The sequence below is a fragment of the Natrix helvetica genome (assembly GCF_964273705.1).
Source record: "Natrix helvetica genome assembly, chromosome: 4".
NCBI classification, from domain to species: domain Eukaryota; kingdom Metazoa; phylum Chordata; class Lepidosauria; order Squamata; family Natricidae; genus Natrix; species Natrix helvetica.
In genome coordinates, this window is record NC_138550.1 from 115,926,104 (window position 1) to 115,945,269 (window position 19,166).

General features: G+C 40.1%; 1 protein-coding gene across 1 annotated transcript in view; it reads left to right on the forward strand.

Moving 5' to 3' along the window:
• Window positions 1-19,166, forward strand: part of PIEZO2 (piezo type mechanosensitive ion channel component 2) — a 218,725-nt gene that overhangs the window by 90,951 nt on the left and 108,608 nt on the right. Inside the window, exon 5 of the mRNA XM_081951908.1 lies at window positions 17,936-18,098. Coding sequence (XP_081808034.1) covers window positions 17,936-18,098 — 163 coding nt within the window. The remainder of the gene's footprint in view (window positions 1-17,935; window positions 18,099-19,166) is intronic.

Below are 19,166 nucleotides of genomic sequence, written 5' to 3' on the forward strand. Positions count from 1 at the left end.
TTATCCCAGACACTCTCCCCAACAATGGGAATTATATTTTTTCTCATCTTAACATGTCCTTCTTAATTTACACTCATGGCTTAACAGAATTATTCCACTATAATATACAAGTCATGTTAGTCATAGCAATAACCAAGTATTTAACTTTTTTATCAATCTGAAAAGCAGTTCTTTCCATCAATTTCATTTGTTTTTTTTTTCATTTTCATATCCTTTGTTAACATCTTCATCTTTATTTGTTTTAAAACCAGCTAACCCCCCCCCCACCCCAATTTTTTAATTTTGCATTTTCTTTCAAAGAATCTCTCAAAGTTATCACCAGGTCAACAGCAAATGTCTTTAATTTATGTTTCATTTTTAATCTTCATTCCAGCAATCCTCGTGTGTTAATTATCACTTGTAAAAATCATTAAAATATGCAATCTTTAGTATTTATAAAATTAATATTTTTAATATTTTAATTTGTATTTATTGATGCTGGGATGCTGGTCATTATAGAGTTATTGGTAGCATTTTACAATTGGCAGGATTACTCCAATTTCAGCGTTAATTATAAAGTATTGAGAGGATATAGAATTTTATGAAAGCACTTCTATAGCTGTTCTCAAATTAATCATCCACAAATCTTGCCTTCAGAAGTTGTGGGAGCTTCATCATTGGAAGCTTTCAAGAAGAGACTGGACTGTCATTTGTCAGAAATGGTGTAGGGTCTCCTGCTTGGGTGGGGGGTTGAACTAGATGACCTACAAGGTCCCTTCCAGCTCTGTTAAACTGTTAAATCTGTTAATCTGTTAAATCATTTTACTGTTAATCTTAATATTAGATACTCTGGTTATTTGGATTTATTATTATTTATTTATTTATTTATTAGCGTTTATATACCGCCCCCTCTCCCGAAAGGGACTCGGGGCGGTGTACAGTCCGTATCAAAACACAACAAATTAAAACATAGTAATAACTACATAAATACACGTATGAGAGGAGGATAAAATATGCCAAACTGTACAGCTAAATAAATAAATCGATACAAAAGTTTAAAATCCCAATGTCATATCGAATTTAAAACACTATCCCTCTAAAAACCAGTAAGAATGTGTATGCCAGGAGGTAGAAGTTATAAATTATGCCAGACTAGCCAGTCGGAACAGGTGTGTCTTCAGTTTCTGTCGGAAGGAGCGGAGGTCAGTAGTGGTTCTAATGTTGGGGGGGAGGTCATTCCAGAGGGTTGGGCCCATCACAGAGAAGGCCCTACTCCTCGGTGTCGCCCGTTGGCATTGCCTCGTGGACGGCACCAGGAGAAGACCCTCCCTGTGAGAGCGAATTGGCCGCAGGGATGTATGGGGGAGGATGCGATCCCGCAGGTAACTAGGCCCTATGCCATGGAGCGCTTTAAAGATGGTAATCAGAACCTTGAAACGCACCCGAAAGACCACAGGCAGCCAGTGCAGCTCGCGCAGGAGAGGTGTTACGTGGGAGTACCTAGTACTCCCCATGACTACCCGCGCGGCCGCGTTCTGGACTAGCTGCAGTCTTCGGGCGCGTCCCAAGGGAAGCCCCATGTAGAGAGCGTTACAGTAGTCCAGGCGAGACGTCACCAGTGCATGAGTGACTGTGCGTAGGGCATCACGGTCCAGAAGGGGGCGCAATTGGCGCACCAGGCGAACCTGGTGGAACGCCCCCCTTGCCACGGCTGCCACATGATCATCCATTGACAGCCGGGCATCTAGGAGGACGCCCAAATTGCGCGCCCGTTCCACAGGGGGCAATTGTTCGCCCCCTATGGCCAGTGATGGAATCAGCTGGCTGAACCAAGGTGCCGGTAGCCACAGCCACTCAGTCTTGGAGGGGTTGAGTTTGAGTCTGTTGTCCCCCATCCAGACCCCGACGGCTTCCAAACACCGGGACATCACTTCGACAGCCTCGTTGGGGTGGCTTGGGGTTGAGATGTACAACTGAGTATCATCAGCGTACAGATGGTACTCAACCCCAAAGCCACGGATGATCTCACCCAGCGGCTTCACATATGCGTTGAACAAAAGGGGCGAGAGGACCGACCCCTGCGGCACCCCACAAGAGAGTGGCCTCGGGGTCGACCTCTGCCCCCCAGTCAACACATATTGCATCCGGCCGGAGAGGTAGGAGCCGAACCACCATAAAACAGTGCCTCCGACTCCCATCCCCTCCAGCCGGCGCAGTAGGATACCATGGTCGATGGTATCAAAAGCCGCTGAGAGGTCTAATAGGACCAGGATAGAGGAGCAACCTCTATCTCTGGCCCTCCAGAGATCATCCACCAACGCGACCAAGGCTGTCTCGGTGCTGTGCCGGGTCGGAAGCCGGATTGTCGTGGGTCTAGATGTACGGATTCGTCGAGGCGACATGGAAATTGCTGCGCCACCACATTCTCAACAACCTTCGCTAAAAAGGGGAGGTTGGAGACTGGACGGTAATTAGCTAGCTCCGTTGGGTCAAGTGAAGGCCTCTTGAGCAGGGGCCTCACCACCTCTTTCAAGGCAGTCGGTAAGGAACCCTCGCTCAATGAGGCGTTCACCAGGCCCAGAAGCCAGCCTCGCGTCACCTCCCAGGATGCCAGTACCAACCAGGAGGGGCACGGGTCCATTGAACATGTGGTGGGTCGCAGCCGTCCATGCAACCCATCTAAATCCTCGGGGGCAACAGAGTCAAACTCCTCCCAGAGTGGGCTCACAAGACTCACTGATGACGGCTCGTCCGGTCCACTGGGGGGGGGGGCCATCCGCTCCGGATCTGAGCGACTTTGTCCTGCAGATATTCCCCAAACTCCTCTGCTATTCCCTGCAAGGGTGCCTCCCGCGTCTCCTGCGACAGGAGAGAGCGGGTCACCCTAAACAGGGCAGCAGGGCGGTTATCCGCAGACGCAATGAGAGCGGCACAATGTCTACGTTTGGCCGCTCTCAATGCCACAAGGTAGGTCTGTAAATAGGCTCTTACCTGTGTTCGGTCAGATTCGGAGCGTGAGGACCTCCACCTGCTCTCTAGACGTCTCCTATGGCGCTTCATCACCCTAAGCTCCTCGGTGTACCAGGGAGCCCGGGTGGGTCGCCGCCGTAGGAGAGGTCGCAGAGGCGCAACCTGGTCCAAGGCCCCCGCCGTCGCCCTATTCCAGGCGTCGACTAGGTCCTCCGACCGAGCGCGGGTCAGGGCTACAGGTAAAGGCCCAAGCTCCGTCTGGAACCTATCTGGTTCCATCAAGTGCTTGGGGCGGTACCAGCTTGAACAAACTGGCTCCGCCTCCTCGCGGTGGAGGGTAGCGCCAGGGAAGTCCAGCCGGAGACATGAGTGATCTGACCATGACAGGGGCGTAATCTCTAAATCCCCTATTCCCAGATCACTCGTCCACTGCTCAGATACAAAGTCAAGGTCCAGTGTGTGGCCGCCTTCGTGTGTGGGGCCCTGAATTAATTGGGTCAGGCCCATGGCTGTCATGGAAGCCATGAACTCCCGAGCCACCTCGGACGCTGCTCCCGTCGACGGCAGGTTGAAATCCCCCATAACCAGAAGTTTGGGTATCTCAACCGCCGTCTCCGAGACCAGCTCGAGGAGCTCGGGCAGGGCCGCTGACGTATAGCGAGGAGCGAAGTATACAATCAGCAGACCCCACTGCCTCCCTGGGCCCCATTTCATACCCAGCAACTCACACCCGGGTATCTGAGGAACAGTGAACTCCCTCGGCTCTAGACAATCCCGTATAACTACCGCCACCCCACCACCCTTACCCAGGGCCTGAGGCTGATGGAATGCACGGAAACCCGGTGGGCACATTTCCACGAGGGGTAAACCACCCTCGTGACCCAACCAGGTCTCCGTTATCCCTGCAAGGTCCAGCTCCCCCTCCGAGATCAACTCGTTAATGAGGGGGGCCTTGTTGGTCACGGACCTTGCATTGCAGAGCTTCAGCCTCAGGCCCTGGCTCTGTAGTTCCCGACCACCTAGGCTGCGGGGGTTGGTACAAACGACCGGGCGTAGCCAGCAACCACGGTCTCCCAACCGACCTTGCGATCTTTTCTTGTCCTCGCATCCCCCCCTCCCTGCGACTGTTGTAATAAACCAACCCTCTGCTGGAATAACTTGTTCCCTCTCCCCCCTCACCCCGCTCACTTCCTTCGTAGACTCACCTGTTCGTCTGGCGCTGGCTTCCCTCCTGGCCTGGTTATCCCCCCTCCCCTTCCTAGAACCCCCTAAAAACACAATAAAACATTTTGATAAAAAGCCCCTCAGCTTCCTTTTCTTCCACCTCTCGGGGTTCGCAAACCCGTCATCAAGGCTGGCCCTCGAAAGAGCCAGGGGCCATACCTGCGAGAGAGGGGCTTCTCGCAGGTGGAGCAGGTCTAACCTCAAGTAAATTGTTGAATACTAAAAGTCCCAGTAGGGTAAGGTGCTGATAAAACAAAGTTAATAGGTAATAGCCGGCAGGGCTAGGGTCTCAATGGAGGACCAAGAGTCTTAAAGTCTAGATCAGTGTTTCTCAAACTTGGCGACTTTAAGTCCTGTGGACTTCAACTCCCAGAATTCCCCAGCCAGCTATGCTGGCTGGGGGATTCTGGGAGTTGAAGTCCACAGGACTTAAAGTCGCCAAGTTTGAGAAACACTGGTCTAGATGGTAAATAATGTCTAGATGGTAACTTCAGAGGAAGATGGTAAGTAATAGATGGTAAGTAGATGGTAAATAATGTCTAGATAGTAACTTCAGAGGAAGGGGGGGGGGAAATGGGAGGTATTCAAGTGTCGCAAATGGTGGAGAGAGGCAAAGATGGTAAATGGGAGAAAGATGGTTCAAGTGGTCCCAGGTGAATATAAATTCCTTAATGGGTGGGGGGGGGCTTCTTGGCCCGATTGTTTTAGGCTGGGCAGCTGCTCAGGCCTGTCCATAGCCTGTCCATAGCCCCAAGTGCCTGCTCAGGCTGCTCAAGCCTGTCCATAGCCCCAAGTCAAGATCTCCAGTGGCCTCAAGGCTCCAAGTCATCCCCAGCCATTATTTCCAGTGCCTCACCGATGTCTTTGGTGCCTCTCCGGCGCTCTCCGGCGCTCCGTTGTTCCTTCCTTGTTCCTCCCTGTGCCCCCGATGCTGGTAGTGACCCTCCGGTGGCTCTCTGGGGGCTCTCCGGTGGTTCTCGTTCCTTCCCTTTTTGTTTTTCGGCTTTTCCGGCATTTTTGAATTTGCCGGCGTCAGCGCCGCCCGCGCAGCCGCACTGCACCGTTGCCATGTTCACAGGCTTCTTCCCAGCCGATTCCCGCTTACGATCATCCACTCCTTCCTGCCCTCCGATCTTCACCGACCACCCTGGAAGGCCAAAACTGGCCCAAAACAAGCCAGGGTGGTCTGGCTATCAGCTCTCAGCCCCCTCTGATGTCATAGGGCCGGTTGTAATCCTTTACCCGGTCGGGTGCTCCATAGTTCTCTCAGGAGCTCAGGAGGCGACCGCCATCGTTGGAAGCTCCTCCTCCTCTTTTTGTAAAGAGGATGTAATGAATATCCCATTGTTGTTAAATCTATATCAGTCTGTTCATTGAGAACATAAATAGGGCTTCAGATTAATTTAGTGAGCTGGAATATATATTTAAAATTCGGGTTTTTTTCTTAGGCAAAAAATTATGTTAATACTATTAGGTTGTTTCAGGATTATGGGCATAATAAAAGAGAATGGGAATCAAATCTGTAAATAAATAATAAATCAGAGGAATGTCAAGTAACCTCAGTTTGGAACTGAACCAAAGTTCATTTTTTTAGTAACTTATTTTTCTAGACATATGTGTTTGTTTCAAAACATTGTATATACATTTAGTTTCTATAACAACACGTTATATGATACCTACATTTTAAAGTGAAATTTAAGTGAATTTCCTTGGGGAGAGAACTGTTTTTAATGCTAACTTTGCCTTTACAATAATGTCAGATTTCCTGCAGTGAGAGAAATTCAATCTGTGATAATATGCCTTGAATGAGGAAAAGTTAAAAATTCTTCACTTATTTCTGTGCACTCCACTACAGGGGTCTTGTAAGGGAGGAAGGGAGGATATAAACTACTACTGTATTGTAGCCAAGAAAACTCGGTGGACATGCTCATGAATTTACCAGGAGTTCAACTTGGAATGGAAACCTTGCTTATTAATTGACATCTCAGTAAAAAATATTAAGACCATAATTCCTGAATTACGATGGTTTGTGTAAGAGTTGGTTCTCAATTGATATGTCTAGTCCTCTTCCAAAGCAGTCAATCAGTTATAAAAGAAGCACACTTACTATTTATACTCTTTATATTAAAAGGGTATACAATACAAGGAGAGCAAATCAGAAACTCATCCTCACCCTTTCAGGAGGAGAGACCATGGCCAGAGGATTTTTTTGCACAACTTCATGTTGTATACCAATCATGCCCTTTCCTTCATCAGGGAAAGCTGTTCATAATCACTCATGCTTAACTCCTAAGTGGATAGCTGCAATGCATTCTATGTTGGACTGCCCTTGAAGAACATCCAGAAGTTGTACAATGTGGCTGTGCAAGCAGTTATGATCATACTTCAGTGCACCTGTTACCTTTTGCTTTCTTTACTGAACTGGTTTCTAATAGGTTGCTGGGTACAATTCAAGATACTGGTTGTCACCTATAAATGTCTTCATGGCATGAGGCCATGCTGTTTCGCCGACTGCTTTTCTCTGATTGTCTCTACCCACCACATTGGTCCAGGTCTCATCAATTAAAGAATGCCACCTGAAGAGACCCAGGAAGCATTTCTTTTCTGTGGCAATGTCTGCTCTTTGGAACAGCGTTCCTCCCAAATCAGATTAATTCTGCTGGCCTTTTGTAAAGCCCTTTTGTGAGGCAAGGGAATCAGGAGGGATTGAACCCAATAACTGAAACAATTAGTTGCTAACTGGTTTACTCTCAGTGACCATTTTCATTTTGTTTTCTGATGTTTTTGCTTTATTCCATTTTGTTATTGTAATTGATGTTTTTATTGTATTAGCTGCCTTGCGCCACTCTATATAAATCATCATTGTCATCGTCATCATGTATGAGTTTCTTCTCTAAAAGTAAATTATTTGCTGCTGCTGTTGATATTGTTACTTTAATCTTCTTTTTAATACTTCAATCTTCCTTTTAGTAATCAGTTTTTTTGAAAGTCACATTCATGAGATTAACAACATCACTTTTATAACCTATTTAATGAGTTCCTAATATACTGTAACTTTTCAGGTCTAGACTATATAAGTTAATGCTTCAGAATTCAGATATCTTATATATTATGCTTTTTTGTACTCCATGAATGTACATTTTTCTGAAACATCGGTGGTATCAATTAATTGTGCATCTAATGTTATATTTATACATAATATAACCATTTTTATAGATTAAAAATAATTATCTCACCAGGACTTCTATGTTTCTTGAAAGCATATTATATGCATCTAAAGTAAACTACTTATGGCTGAAGCATAATATAATACTGGGCCTAACTTAAGCAAAAGGAGATCACCAGAGGCATATAGTATCATGCTGAATGAAGTATGAGTAATATATGAATCTCTTTCTATTTTAAGGAATTCAGCAACTCTCCACTTTTAAGTGTTGAATCCATAGCCTATACCAGTGATGGCAACCCTTTTTTGGCTGCCGTGCCAAAAGCGGGGGGAGCACAGGAGGGTTGTGCACTGGTGTGCCCCACCCATAATGCTATGCATGTGGCCCCCAGCATGCGCATGCATGTGATGAACGACACCCCCCGGCTTTTGCCGCAGTTTTTTTCATGTTCCCCAGGCTCCAGAGGCTTTCTAGGAGCCTGGGGAGGGCGAAAAGAGACTCCCTGCTCCCCTTATGGGGAACCCAGAAGTTCGGGAATGGTGACTTCCGGTTTGCCCATAGGGCCAGTTTTTCGGGCTTTGGAAGCTTTGGGAAAGCCTCCAGGAGGCAAAAAACGGCCTCAAAAGAAGGCCGAACTCAGATGACAGGGCATTGCCTTGTGTGCCCTGACAAATGGCTCTGTGTGCCACTTGTGGCACACATGCCATAGGTTCGCCATCACTGGCCTATACAATGCACATTTGAATGCAACTTTCCTTTATAGAGAACTGATTTTGTAGTATGCTGGAAAGTTTATGAGTAAATGAGTCAAGAGACTAGCATTAAAGATGCTGTACAATCATAGGTTAATTTAAAAAGACATGGATGAAAGGGTTAAGGAGGTCCGAAAGGGAAATTTAGAACTGGAAAATTATATGGCCAAAATAGAATTGGAAAGAATGTCTTTTTTTCTCAGGTTCCAGAACCTACCAGAGACAGAAAATGAAGATCTTATGAGCACAATCATAGCAGAATACCTTAAGAGAAACAAAAAGCAGATCTGGGGGGATATGGACCTGGTCTATAGAATCAATTCAGCATATGCCAGAATTCATAATGTTCCAAGACAGGTACACATTAAATTTCTCAGGAGGGCCACGAGAGACGAGGTATTAGGGGCCCAAAGGGAGGAACCTTTAAAATACCAAGACAAAGAAATTACCATTCTAAAGCAAATTCCAAAAAAGATCAGAGAAAAAAGGAGGAAGTACACTTCCTTATCAAGGAAACTATATAATAGAGGAATTTGGTTCAGATGGTTATTGCCAGAAGGAATGTTGATTTTCTGGGAGGGAAGTCGAGTTAGAATTAAGACAGTGGACAAGGCAGATGCCTTTATTAAAAAACATTTTTCCCTCCCAGAGGACGAAGCTAGCAGAGGTGGGGAAAAAAGCAGCAATGTACAAGATATCGAGGAGGGGGCACGGCTCCACCCGGGAGCAGAGAGGAGGAAGCAATATCGAAAAGGCTCAGGCCACAAAAATAAAAAACATCTGAAATATTATTGCAATTGTTGATATACTAGAAAGTGACAAAGAAAGAGATGATTGAACATGTTGTTGACATAAAGTAAGAATTCTATTTATGCTATCCTTTACATGTTATTTTTAAAATTGTAAAAGTGCGAGATTGGGGGGAATTTCTACTGCCAACATGGAAGCTACTAAAATTTTCTATGTACCCTATTACCTTTTTCCCATAAATGTTTTTAAAACCAATAAAACTTTTTACAAAAAATAAAAAATAAAAAGACATGTGAAGCAACTATGGAAACAGAATGTATTCAAAAGCAACCAGAAAAGATTTCTGCATGGGAAAATGTGTATAACAAGTAGGATTATAGGAATATAAACAGGAAGTTTATCAAAGCTTATATAAAACACTTTTCAAGGCAAAAAAAAATGAAGTCAGTTTCATCAAAGCAGAATATGGTGCTCAGCTGACCAATGCTTTCTCTTTCTGTAGTTTTACAAAATTAGTATATTTTTGTACAAAGACTGAATGAAGCACTTCATTAGAAGCAAGTACAGAATGTTGATGCACCTAATTTGCCTGTAAAGCTAATGATTCAAAAAAAATGTTCTCTGTTCTGGTTCCATAACAACTATATGTATCAGAACGATCTGTCATCTCAGTTGCAACTCATGTTAAGAAGTTATGATTGAAAAAAATAGTCTCTCTCATCAAAGTTCAATGAAATAATACTGTCCGCAAATTGATTGTTTCTTAATTGGTTTTGGTAAAACAATACTTAGGCAAGAACATTTGCTTATCTTTTCTTTTCCAAATCATCATGCATCTGAATTCATAATGTCTTCTCATATCAGTGTTGGCCTGGGACAGCAGCTGTAGCATAAACAAAATGGTTTAGAGAGTTTGTAGTTTAATACAAAAAGTAAAACTTAAAGATAGATATTCTGTATTTGTATTATTATAATTTGGGATTGGGAATTTTTTTTGTGCTACGCTGAACATAGTTAAAATGTTTGTTTTCTGCAGTTTAAAAACCAGAGGTAAATAATTCATATTTAGTTAAGTGGTATTTTATTTATGAAGAGATTTGTTTTTTTTTTTAAATATTATTTGCTATCTTTACTTTTTTGCCTTTTACCCAGAATCTGCAGATTGGGATGGAATTAAAAAAAACTCTACATACCTTAGCTAATTAATAAATCATAAAGAGACAACAGAGCATAAAAAATAAACAGTGGTAATATATATTCATATACTGAGATTGTTACCTAATATACCCAAGGCTTTTGATAAAAAGATATATAATGCTTGGCAGCATTATTATTAGACAAGTGTGGTATAATGTTCTTGAAATATTTCATATACATTTATGCCTCATAAATATAACCTTAGTCGATTATCTCTGAACTTCATTCCCTTTGCATTAATTGTACACTAACAGATTCCTGCATTTGCTTCCCTAGAAAAAAATGGTAACAACATACCCATATTTGGGCTTGAGGTTGAGGTTTCTGTCTGATATTTGGGGGCCCAGCCAAATAATGTAATGAATTTAATAACTTCTGAATTCTGATTAAAAAATACTGACCTTTTTTGTACCTCTCTAATGAATATACCGATCAGAAATTATTTGCTATACATTGTAACTGGTTTAATGCAGTGCTTGGCTCAAAATAACTTTAAAATGCACTTAGGAAAATTTAGAAAAATGCATTTTGTGCAAAACAATGTATTAAATACATTTTTGCAGATTAAAAATCCAATTACTACAGTAATGATGGATTCATCTGTCTATGATTTTCTATAAAGCACTCTCTACAAACATTTAATAATGTTGCTCAACATAAATTAGGCTGTGTACCCAGTTTTGTAGGAGTAGGAATGGCAGAGCTTGGAGATGGAGTCAAAAGAGGAATCAGCCTAGAATCTGTACAACCTAGAGTCCAACTCCTCTTGAATTCTATTAAATAGTGCTAACCATTAGTTGACTAGATTCCTGTTCATTGACATGAGAAATAAATCAGTTTAATTATAATTTATTGTGTGGTCCTTGTCTTTCATGCCTGACAAATTGCTTTCTAATTCCCATCTAGGCCTGGTACCAAATAAGGTTTTATAATTACTAAATGGCTGAGTTAAAAGGCTTTTTTAACTTCATATTTTTACTTACATTTTTCTGCTAAATGCCAGAAATAGGTAATTTCTCCCATGCAGTTTAACCTCAAAAATCTTTTGCAACAAGTATATGATTGTGTTCTGCAGAGATGTACAAATAGTTCTCAACTTACAACCATAATTGAGATGGGAATCTTGGTTGGTGAGTGAAGCCTTTGTTAAATGAGGCATCGCACAATTGTTTCACTCAATGACTGCAATCCCAGCCTTCCCAGTTGTGGTCATTAAACTTGAATCACAGGTCATTAAATGGACAGAATTCTGGTAAGGAGACCCTACCGTGCCAGAACCATTTCGCAAAGCCTCAATTACCCTACCAAATTTTCTTAGCAAGGTTGCCTTGCCTTGTCTCTCCAAGCAGGCATGATGCCTTGGAAGCTTCAGCCAGCTCAGCCTGCCACTTCCCCTAGGCCTCTATTTCATTTCAGGATCAAAGTGCGTCTATGGAACATTTTTTTTAAATTCCTGTAATGTCCACAAAAAAGGGAGAACAGAATTACCTGACTCCAGTACTTAGTGCTTTGATTTAAAAAACTGCTGATCCAGATATTAGTAGCCTTATACAGATGGGAATTCCTGGGTTCCTCTTTCCCTTTTGAAAGCTTATATATGAGAGGAAGCTGGTAATTACATTTATACATCAACTAACTGTACTTTTTTCATTATTCCTTCATTTTAAAATAGCATTAAAATTAATGTGAAATGATTTTTCATCATACAAAAAAGTCAAGTTTTATATCAATTTCAAGAACTACTTAAACATTTCTTATCTCAACTGTAATTTATGAACTCCAAAATGTTTATAAATAATACACATCCTACCATATCTTGAGTGTAACAAGTAGGCAGTTACCTACCATATTTTATTTGATTGATGAAAAATATAAAATCTTATCATGCTTCAAAAAAATTGGTTTGAATGAACCTGTTTGAAAGTGTAACAAAGGGATTATTTTTTTCTGCTGTCTCTGAACCCCAAAATTTATGATTCCACTTACCTGAGAATAAATAGCGTCCTCTAAGATATCACATTGTTTGCCAGTATCAGCATATAAATCATTAGTTATTAAGTTTTATGTAATTGTTATCTTCTGTGAACATAACCAACAAACCTAACTGTGGCCCACTTTGATTTTATAATAGTTTCTTTGCCCATTTTTATAAACATTAAATTCTAGAGCTTTTGAATCCTTAGACATCCATTAGAGATGAAAATATATGACTTCGTTAATCCAATCCTTCCTTTCTATCTTCCTTCCTCCTTCCCTCCTACTCTCCTTCTCTCCCGGAATCACTCTCTCTGGAGTCATGTACTAATAAATTATTTTAATATGATTTTCTCTTAATTTTGGCAAAGAATATAAGTCTAGAAATTTCAAACTTATTCTAATCACTTACTCAATAAAAGTGTGTAGGTGATTTTCCCATCCTGAAGGACAGATCTTATGTTCTAACAAAATAGCAAAGTTTAGGTGTTGACCTTTTGATAGCTTGAATAAATGTTCCAAGTTTAACAAATTGACTTTAATAGCTTGGATATTGTATTGAGAGGTGGAAAGGAAACTCATTTGTAGAAAATTAAATTAAATAGGATTGACTTTTGAACAATTTTATTTGCTCAATGGGAACTGCAATAGTTATGGTGCATACTTTGCATTTTAATTCAATTGTCCTTTGCTTTTTCATACTTTCCAAATATTTCAATACAAAAAAACAATCTACAGCTAATAAAAAGTGTTGATGGGATATGCATGAGGATGCCAAGTTTCCAAAGTTATATTCAAAAGTAAGAACTGTTTTTATGTAATCAGTATAGGAATCTAAGCTTTTAATTCTTTTCTAAAAATTGCCTTGAAATTCAATGGAAATAGAATGATTCAAGTTCTATATGACATCCTATATCCATAATACTTTTCAGCTGTGAAATTTTATAATACATCATAAATAGGAATATCTAATCTGCCATACTTTTTTATGTGGTTCGTTGCATGCAAGCCTGAGATTTTATTTAGAATGTATAAAGGCAATATATATTTTCATTCTTTAAATTCTTTCTAATATACACATTAGTCATGTTGGCTGAGAATGATAAGAATTGTACTCTAACATCTGTATGGCATCATGTTGATAGGAGCTGTTTTAGTTGCCCTTTCAAATGATCTCTTCTATGACTTAGCCTAACCTGCTGTCTATCTCATTTGGAAACCTTCTTAGAGAATAGAAATGATAGGGCATTCTTTTGGAATTTAAGCTTTGGCATTTTTGCCCCCTTTATCTTGAAAATGTTTTCAAGGCATTTCCATCAGTAGTTCTGTTTCAATATCTGTTTCCAAATCTCATATGATAAATAGTGCTTTTTGCTGACTAAAGAAGAAATGGAAAAAGAGGAAAAGTGTTTCTGATATGAGAGTTCACCAAATATTCATCAAAATATTCAGTGATCTAATAATTAGATATACTATTATATATTATTTTATTATCTACCTTTTCTATCTTCATATTTTCTGATCTTTTTCCCCAGCTAATGATCTTATGCAAACGTTATCCAACAAGGTTTGTTTTTATTTCTGAATTGTTTTGGCTTTCCAGCCATTCAATTGACATATTAAAATTAAATAAACACAGAATTATGTGCATAGCTAGAGATGGTCCACTGAAAATAGGATTGTTACTAAGTCTTCTTGGATATTGCTTGTAGAGCAATCGATGCTCAGCATGAGGTCCACATATTTTTTTTAAAACCTGGGCAATGCATTGAAAACATAATTTGGCTTGTATAGAAAATAAATGAGGCGTAAGAAACAGCATGGAGGGTCAGCATTGACCCATAAATGTTGCAGGCTTTATGTCAGTAATGAGCCTACTAACTTTGGCAAGTCGTTAAATAGCAGCATACTTCATGATGCTATTTGGAAAACAAATATTTGGCAAATGTGTTGTTGATATGTTGGTGAACACTTTGCCAAACTGCTTTTTCTCCTATACAGTGTAACTGCAAAAAAAAAAGATATGTGATTAGTAAGGCTTTACATACTCTTCAAGAGACTTGTAAATTTTATGTTTGTTAAAGTCTGTGCCAAGTGGTTTTTATGTTATGCCTCTTATCCTATGATGATATATTTTTACATTTTGCTTCAGCTGATGAAATTTTCTTTATTGAAATATCAGGTATCTACTATTTTTATTTTGCTACAAAGAAATCATTCTTTCCTCCAGATAATTAGCAAGGAATGTTGTTGTGACAGCTGGTTATCTTACATTCCTTGACAAGAATAAATAACATACTGTAAGGTAAAGGTTCCCCTCGCACATATATGCTAGTCGTTCCCGACTCTAGAGGTAGTGCTCATCTCCATTTCAAAGCTGAAGAGCCATCGAAGATGTCTCAGTGGTCATATGGCAAGCATAACTAAATGCTGAAGGTGCACGGAACGCTATTACCTTTCTCCCAAAGTGGTCCCTATTTTTCTTTTTGCATTCTTTTTTTTTATTGCAAAATTTTTATTAGTTTTAAAATATATAGGGAAGGGTAAAAAGGTGTACAGAAATTTTTTTGCAGCTTCCAGACTGGTGGCGAAAATCCCCCCAAGAAACTCACAGATTTAACAATCTTAAAAATAAAATATAAAAGAAAGCATCAGAACAAATTTAACCAATATTATCAAACATGTGCTCTACTATTTTTTCTCTATTACTTTTTGTAGTATCAACAATTACAATTATTCCAAATACATTCATTTTTGTGATCTAAGCCTTTTCGATATTGCTTCTTCTTCCCTGCCCCCCAGAGGGGCCTCAGTGCCCCCCCTCCTTATCTTGTGTCTTGCTGTGCTTTTCCCTACTCCCACTAAATTCCTCCTCTGGGGGGGAAAGATTCTTTTTAATAAAGGCTTCCGCCTCTTGAATTGTATTAATTCTGATCCTATTTCCCTCCCAGAAGACCATCATCCCCTCTGGTAACAACCACTTAAACCAGACCCCCATGTTGTATAATTTTTTTGATAAGGGGGAATATTTCCTCCTTCTCTCTCTTATTTTTTTTCTTTTTGCATTCTTTACATGCTTTCAAACTGCTTAGTTGGCAGAAGCTGGGACAAGTAACAGGAGCTCACTTGATTATACGGCACTAGGGATTTAAACCACCAAACTGCCAATCTTTCGGATCGACAAGGTCAGCATCTTAGCTACTGAGCCACAGCGTCCCTTAACATAACATACTATATTTGAAAAGAAATTAATAAATGAGAAATGCAAAAATATACTGGAAAGTATAGGCTGGATGCCGAAAATTAGGCTTTTCATACATACCATCAAGTAAATCAAAAATTATACACAATCAGATGCTGGCATAAAAAAACAATATTTTAAAAATATCTGGTGGATCAGGCCAGAAGCCCAGCAAGAGACATTCAGGAAGCCCAGAAATATGATGATGATGATGATGATGATGATGATGATGATGATGATGATGTTAAAGTTGGTGAGATTCACAGCCTTTGGGGCTGGTTAGTAGCTCAACAGTTTGAGTCCTAACCAAGGATCTAGGAACTTTTAAGGTAACGGTGGAGGATATAAGTTGTTCCAAGTAGGGTGGTTTTTTGTGTTATTTACTTTATTCATTAAACATGAAACTCAGCCAACTGAACATTCAAAAATGCATTACAAATACCAGTGACTGGTGTTAATGGCTGATACGGTTTGCTGCTAGCATCCTAGGTATCAAACAAGTACCTTCTTAAAATATAAGATGTTCCGAGTAGCAGTTTTTTGCAGTTCCGCTGGTGTTATTGCAGGAAGCTGCAATTTGTTGATGTATCTTGTAAAATTCTTGGACATGGTGCCAAGTGCCCCGATGACAATGGATATCACTGTTACATGCTTCATCCATAATCAGGTAGTTTCGATGGCCAGGTTGCAATATTTCATTTCGGTAGGATGGTTTATTATTATTATTGTTATTGTTGTTGTTATTATTATTATTGTTGTTGTTATTATTATTATTGTTGTTGTTATTATGTTAATCTTTGGTGAGATTCACAGCCTTTGGGTTTGGGTGGTAGCTCAACAGCTCGAGTCCTAACCAAGGACCTAGGAACTGTTAAGGTAACATCGGAGGATATAAGTTGTTCCTATTATTATTATTATTATTATTATTATTATTATTATTATTATTATTATTATTATCATTATCATTATTATTATCATTATCATCATTATCATTAATAATAATAATAGTAATAGTAATAAATATTGATATTGATATTAATATTAATATCAACATCAATATTAATATCAACATCAATAATAATAATAATAATAATAATAATAATAATAATAATAATAATAATAATAATAATTATCATCACATAGTAAGCCAGATGTTCAGACTAGATTTTGCATTTTTGTCCACCTATAAAGCCATTCCCAAGGTCCTGGGAGAGACACATTTGTATGTTTGATGGTGCTACAGATATCACAGGATGTTAGCGGTTCTGACTAAAGATGCCTTTTGCATTTGACTGATAATGAATTTGTCAATGCTGATGGTGTTCAAGTGGTACTCTAGTTCAGAGGTCCCCAAATCCTGTGCTGTGGCCCACTGCCAGGCTATGGCCTATTTAGAATTGGGCCACACGAGTGGCTGGTCAGAGCATGCATGTGCAGCTCAACTTGTACAAGCAGTGGACCGGTGGGCCCTTGCATGGATGTACGAGCTTGGTGCATGCACACCGGCCTGGCCCTTGTGCAAGAACTGCATGTGCGTGCATGTGCTGTGTGTGCTGACCGGCTGCTCACATGGCCGAGTTCCCCTCTCCCTCCGCTAGCCAGGCTGCCAAGCCACAAAGGCTGGAGGCCACTGCTCTAGTTATTTTGGGATTGCACTCAATGTGCCTATTACTATTGATACTACCTTTGCTTTCTTTTGTCACATAATTCTATTTCTATTTGCAGGTCTTTGTATTTTGTATTTTGTTAATCTTCATTCTCTTCTATTCTGCTGTCTCCAGGTACTTCCATATCCACTATCCAGATTTGTTGTCTTTCTTATCATAATTGTTATGCATAACATTTATGCATAAATGTTATGCAGCAAATGCCTGTCTGTTTGAAATCTAAAATCCCATAATACTTTAGCTTCATCATTTTCTATGACTTTCTCTGCAAGTTCTTGCTTGCAGGCAAATGGTATTTCTTGCAGATCTTCCAATGCACCATTGTTGCTACTTTATCATACGATTGTTTGTCGTCACTCTATGCAATCTTTTTTAAGCAGCTAAACAACTGGTCCACTGTTTCTTCAGCTTCTTTGCAGAGGTGGCACTTGCTATCTGTCTTCTCAATTCTGATTTTACATGCATTTGTACTTAAGGATTGTTATTATTATTATTAAATATAGACGTATTGCATTCCCATATTCTGATAAGTGAAATTTAAGATCGTCCATTATTAAATTAGTGTCATAACTAATTAAGATCTATGACCTCTGTTAGCTTTAAAATAATTATATTTTTAAGGGATTTTAGAAAGTGAGGTTTGACAAACCCAGTATTGATATGGGCTCCGCTGTGGCTATGAATTTAATGTTGTTCCCTCCTCAACTGGTGCTCCAATTCATGATCACTTTTTTACAGTCTGCTTGCCCAGATGGAAATTCTCTCATCCTCTCTTTATCTGGGAATTCTGTGTTGGATCAGGCTTATCATTGGTCCATCAGTCTTCAGCACAGTGCCATCTCCGCTCCTTCATCCAGAAGTTTAGTCTTCAGTTGTATTTATGGTCTTTAAAAGAAACAACGAAATCCAAGATACAGCTGAAAGATACCAAATATTTTTCCTTTAGTTGTTTTCAAACTAGTTTCAATAATTAAATAAGAACCAATTTTCTTTCTCTCTTTCAATTTCATACAGTGTGAAAGGGGCAGATGCTGGCAATGGGATCCGGATTTTTGTTCCTGATATTCTCATGTTTATTGCTAGCCTGGCCACGTGGCTTGTGTGCAGAAACATTGTTCAAAAGCCAGAGCAAGAAAATTTGGGAGAATACAATGCACAGTTTGAAAATGAAAACATGGTATGTGTGTATAATTACTCTTCAATTTTTATTTTTATTTTCCTAGTGCACCTGATACTATGGATGGGCTTTGCAATTTTCTTTCCCAGCTGAAGGGAAAATGGGCTTTATTATTAATTTTATACTAATTGAAGTATTACAACGCCCAAGTGTGTACTTTCCCACATACATTATATTGCCAAAAGTATTCGCTCACCCATCAAAATAATCAGAATCAGGTGTTTCAATCACTTCCATGGCCACAGGTGTATAAAATCAAGTACCTAGGCATGCAGACTGTTTTTACAAATATTTGTGAAAGAGTGGGTCGCTCTCTGGAGCTCAGTGAATTCCAGCGTGGAACTGTGATAGGATGCCACCTGTGCAACAAATCCAGTCGTGAAATTTCCTTGCTCCTAAATATGCCACAGTCAACTGTCAGCTGTATTATAAGAGCGTGGAAGTGTTTGGGAACGACAGCAACTCGGCCACGAAGTGGTAGGCCACATAAACTCGTCCAACATCAGTGTGTGACCTCACAAATGCGCTTCTGGAAGAATGGTCAAAAATTCCCATAAACACACTCCTAAACCTTGTGGACAGCCTTCCCAGAAGAGTTGAAGCTGTTATAGCTGCAAAGGGTGGACCGACGTCATATTGAACCCTATGGATTAGGAATGGGATGTCATGTACAGTAAGTTCATATGCGAGTAAAGGCAAGGTGAGCGAATACTTTTGGCAATATAATATATGCGAACCATTTAGGAAGCATGCAAATAGTGGCCATATGACTGTGGGACACTGCAATGATTGTCAATTTACACTTGTTACAGAGCATCCAAATGGGGATTATGTGACTTCAGGACACTGTGACAGTCATAAATGTCACAACTGCTTGCAAAGCTGGGTTTTGTTGTTGTGTTTTTTACACCATCATAACTTTAGCATGAGAGCCTGTCGGTAAGCAAGGACTACTAGTATTTGCAGAATCTCCAAGTTTTCAGAATTTACAAACAATCTGCTAATTTAAAATTTGGTTTTATCATCTGTACAGTTATAAAGGTGTTGACAGTGTTGCTAAGACATATC